This window comes from Anarrhichthys ocellatus, unplaced genomic scaffold, assembly GCF_004355925.1.
Source record: "Anarrhichthys ocellatus isolate YVR2014 unplaced genomic scaffold, GSC_Weel_1.0 scaffold51, whole genome shotgun sequence".
NCBI lineage: Eukaryota > Metazoa > Chordata > Actinopteri > Perciformes > Anarhichadidae > Anarrhichthys > Anarrhichthys ocellatus.
The window spans coordinates 325,575-330,502 of NW_022280081.1; the positions used below are offsets into that span (position 1 = coordinate 325,575).

The 4,928-nt window shown below is 52.0% G+C and overlaps 1 protein-coding gene across 2 annotated transcripts in view; it reads right to left on the reverse strand.

Annotated features, from left to right (window-relative positions):
• Positions 1-6: 6 nt before the first annotated feature.
• bcor (BCL6 corepressor) overlaps positions 7-4,928 on the reverse strand; it is a 32,641-nt gene continuing 27,719 nt past the window's right edge. For both annotated transcript variants that reach the window (XM_031870102.1, XM_031870101.1), the window contains 5 exons: positions 4,055-4,221; positions 3,186-3,331; positions 977-1,054; positions 681-834; positions 7-570 (listed from right to left, as the gene is read on the reverse strand). In XM_031870102.1, coding sequence (XP_031725962.1) covers positions 240-570; positions 681-834; positions 977-1,054; positions 3,186-3,331; positions 4,055-4,221 — 876 coding nt within the window. In that variant the 3' untranslated portion in view covers positions 7-239. The remainder of the gene's footprint in view (positions 571-680; positions 835-976; positions 1,055-3,185; positions 3,332-4,054; positions 4,222-4,928) is intronic.

Below are 4,928 nucleotides of genomic sequence, written 5' to 3' on the forward strand. Positions count from 1 at the left end.
ATTAATTTATAAAAATAAGACCATTATCAAGTCTATTGAGTCACTAATGTATTGATCCTCGGTTAACGGAGAGAAACGTTTCAGCAGCCCGATCAGCCCGCCGGTCAGTCCATCTGTACAGTGCTGGTCCAGAGCAGGGCCGACGCGTGGGTCCGGCTAAGGCGTGTCATCGTGACCTCTGGTTGGTTCTAAAGCAAACTGCAGTCGGTACGGATCGCGGTTCGGTAGCTCCGTGGGGGTCAGGAAGAGCCCACCTTGTGGATGGCCTTGATTTTGTCCTTCAGTCTGGCCGCTGGGCGGTCCCAGCGGTCGTCCAGACACTCCAGCGTGGAGCCCAGGAGGGCGGCCAGCTCGGCGCTGTCCTCCACCAGGTCCAGCAGGTCCTTGCTGTCCGCGTGGAAGCCCTCCAGCTCCTCCGGGCAGGAGAAGAGCTGCGACAGGGAGGCCTGTCGGTAGAACTCCGCCTCGGCCACCGTCACCACCTCCATGTGGGGGAAGGCCTGTCGGAAGCCGCGACCCGACATCCGGAGCCGGCGCAGCACGTCGGACAGGAGCAGCCAGTTTCTTGGCCTGAAAGAAGGGGGGGGGGGGGGCAATGTTTAGAAATGATCGGGCCGACAGAGACGCAATTTTCTTATTTTTTTTATAAATGTGAGTCTGCTCCTGTGATCAAAGCTCACCCCTGAGAGAGGGACACCTGGATGTTGTAGCACGGCAGCAGAGGTCGGTCAGAGAACTCGAACTCGAACACCTCTCTTTTATCGTCCTCGTCCTCGTCCTCCGGGCCCGGGGGGTCGGCCAGGATGTCATAGACACCTCCCTCCTCGCTCAACTCTGAGGCGCAAGAAACACAAAGGAACAACATGAATAATTCTGAGGGAGCGTCTCCATCATCGTGAAGGACATTGGAAGACATTGGAAGATGTTTGAAAAAGGGCCTCGTCAGCGCGAAAAACAAATGCGCGGCAGTACTCACCACACACGGCGCTGCCGTAGAACTCCCAATAAAGCCCCGGGTCGTCATCCGCGCGGACCTGAAGGTCGGAAAAATAATCTATGGAGAGAAGAGAGGAGAGGAGCCTGTTATTCAAGAGCCGGGGCCTTGGGGACAGACAACGAGGCCGACGCGACTGCCCTTTAAGACTACAGCGGGAAAATGGATAAAGAGCGCAGTAAAATGGAAGAGGGAGAGGAGGAGGGGTGGTGTCGAGAGAGAGAAAAGAGAAACAAACAGAGCAAATGTGTTTTGGGGGGTGGTCAGGGGCCAGCGGCTGTACCACGGGGGAGGAGAGCGACTGTCTCCGCTGGGTTAGAGCTGGCTCGGCTCAGAGCGGAGCTGCCAGGAATCAAACAAGAACCACACACATTCGCTGAGTCCACACACACACACACACACGCACGCACGCACGCACACATATAGAGCGAGAGGGCTGGAGACAAACAAGCAGAGGGAGCTGGATAAGCACACACAGCGAGAGCAAAGTGTGTATTCAGCACGCTCGCACACACATTCGCAGAGTGAGAGCTGGGCTTTGTGCCAGTGCTGAGGCGTGGGGCGTCTGGCGTGTGTTTGGAGGGATTAACGGCCTCCAGATGAGTGGGACCAGGTGGAGGGAGGGCGGCAATCGCTCGCGCATTTTTTTTCCCCTCCGGTGCTCGATCTTCCCCCACGCTCCCCTGCTCTTTCAATCCGGCAGCCATCGATCCATCCGGCCACGCTCTTTTCAAAATTCAACGCCACCTTCCCCCCCAGCCGTCCGCCTATAAATCTCCCTTTTTGCGCTCAACCTGCTCGCTCGCCCTTTTGCTGCCGTGCGTCCACTCACACCTGCTCGTATCCCCCTGCGTCTCGTGTCTTCTCGCTAAAGCCCCATGCCGCGTTCTCAGATAATCGGGTTTAACTGGATGTTCATGTAATATTAAGGGGCTGGTTGCTGAGGGAGCGTGCGCCTGTGTGTGCGCGTTCATTTCCTCCTCAAACTCTGCTGCAAAAACATTCAGATGAGACCCCCCCCCCCTCGGTCCACGAATACAGAGCGCGTCAGAGTCGAGCGTGGCGGCCTTGTGAAAAGACACACACACAAACACACACTTACTCACTCAGGCGCTCGCACGCACGCATACAAAAGCAGAGTCTCCAGCCAGAGCGAAGCCCATTTCCTGCACATACACTGAGCAAACACAGTTGGCGTTGCTAAGTAACCAGATAGAGGAGCTCAGAGGCAGCAGCACGCAACCAGGCGGGCTGAGGCTCCCCGTCTAACAGGTGGTCGAGGGAGGGAGGAGGAGCGAGGGGGGGGAGCCAGAGGGGAAACAGGATGACAGAGACAGACACGTCTTGTAGCCCAGGTTGGGAGGTGGAGGGTGAGGATTTACAGAGAGAGGGACCCTGTAGCAACTACAGGTTGCACAAAGGTCAGAGCTTTGGAGGAAAGGCAAACAGGGAACGAGCCAATGAGCATTGGGGAAAACAAGGTTGCAGGGAACCAATCTTTTCAACAGTTTACCCTCGCCCCCACCTCGGTATCAACTCTCTGGTGCATCTGCTGTCTGGAAACCCTTTAATCTCCATTTTTAATTCACCTTGTTTATGGTCAAATGCACAGTTAAAATCTAATTTCCTGGCTCTTGCATTCCACTTTGTCCGCACGAGGGAGTGACTGCACTCGTTGCAAAATAGTTCTATTAGTATATTGTACACTGTAAGACATTTCAATCAGACTCTCAGATTCCCCCCCAAAATACGAGATTATATTCTCTGTATTTTTTTTGTGAGCTACGGTGACATTTACCGATTTTAATGTGTAACTTCCACTAATAATGTGCTTTTTTCTGTTTTTCAAACTTGACAAAACCAGCCTCATTAAAATGCATGGTGCTGCTTCTGAGTACTTGGATCTTTATTGTCCTAAATCATGGATAATTATGGAACATTATTTCTGACTTAAACAGGAGTCCTCCAATGCTCCCTTCCTCGCTTTTTTGTATATTGTAGCCAGGAAATTATCTCATCAAACTAGTCCAATCCAGGTTCAGAATCTGAAGGTGCCCTGAATAGTTATGCGTGTTCTCAAATGGCACAGATAGTCTAGTCTTTGAGAGTTTCCAACAGGGGGGAGGGTGAAGCTAAATGACGTCAGTATTCCTAAATCCCCGGCTGAACGGTGTCCGGATTGGGAACTCACCAGTGAGGAAGCGCTCCATGCTGTCACTGTGAGTCATCTTCAGCAGGCCACGGCCAGAATATGTGGCCAGGGTGGGGTCAGCGCCGTAGGATAGCAGGACTCGCACTACGTCCAGGTGGTCGTTCTCCACAGCGTCGTGGATCGGCCTAGACGCACACAGATGTACACGTTAACGACAACCAGGCACTGGCAACATTTGTATGGGCAAAAATTAGCATTTTTGTCTCGATGTAGTTTATAGATGCTTTGTGTAGCATCAAAAACATATAACTGTCAAAGTAATCGTGATACTGTGAAAACTGATAGCTTCTAGGTTATTTCAGCAGTATTGTCACAGGTAAAGTTTCTCAAATTTGCCCACATAAACCACTTTGTCTCCTGTAGCAAGGCAGACGTCGCTCCACCTGCACGTCGCCAATATAGCTCCATGTGCACAAAGTGAAATGTAATTTATAGTCTCTACAGCCTTTCTTATTCGCAAAGGCCTCACCTATACAACTGCAACACGAATGTCACAAATCTGGTAGTGGTTTAATATGAGCAGCTGCACAATGCACCGTTAAGACCGGTTTCCCAGAACAGAAACCCTGCTGTACGTTTTTAATAACACAGCGATGAAAGCACTAGCCTTTCTCATTTAAAACCGCAGCTAATCTCTCAAATCACTGCTCTTGTCTAGCAAATAGAAAAGCAATCCCAGAATTGTTTTGCTATGAGCAATCTCAAGTGACGCTTGCCCTGTTAGAACATGCAGGAAAAAAATCAGTGTTTGCGCTGTGCACATTAGCCGTGTTTATGCCAGCAGGCGATTTGTGCGGCGTTTTTTTTGTGTTTTGCGTTTGTGCATACGAAAGGAGGCGTCCGTTTACCTGGTGCCGTCCTGCGCGCTGCAATTGATGTCGGCCCCGTAATCCAGCAGGTGCTGAACGATGCTGAGCCAGCCGCGGGCACACGCCTCGTGGAGAGCGCAGTACCCGGCGTAGTCTCGGTGGTTCACCTCGCATACTCTGTTCTCCAGACAGTACAGCACCACCTCCTGAAGAGAGACAGCCAACACAAGAGGGAGAGCGGGGTTTAGTGTGCGCGTGTGTGTGCGTGCGAGTGTATGGATACATGTGTGGCAACAACCCAAGCAATACGAGACCAAACGCGCGAGTCAGAGCAGACACATATGCAAACAGGCCTTCCCTTTTACAGTTCCTGTGGGAGAGAAATTAGGGAAAGGAGGAAGTGAGTGTGTTCCTGTGCCGGACAAACGCACACACACACAAATGCTCCATAGTGCCTGAGCTGGCACCAAAACACATCGAGGAGACTAAGTGTGACTCAACTGCATTTTGCCTGCCAGAATCCGCTTGTGCACGCACAAGTGTGCGTGTGTGTGCGTGCGTGTAAATGTGTGCATCGTGGTTGGGCCCGGACGCCACTGTGGGCAGCCGGTTACGATGGTTGGGCTCCGAGCACAGCGTAATGGAAGCGGAACAAAGAGATTGGACAGAGACGCTCGAGAGCTGGAAGCGTTTCCTCTGGTCTAGGGCTGTGACAGTTGGGCATCCAGCACTAAGTAGTCAGACTGGTTTTTATTGGACTGGAGCGGCGTCTGCTGCCACCAAACAGAGAGGAGATGGGGAGTGGGCCAGCAGTGTGTCGATAAGGGCCTGTCCGCATCAAACAAGTGTGTGTTCCAACACTGTGGGAATGTGTGTGTGTGTGTATGTGTGTATGTATGTATATATATATATA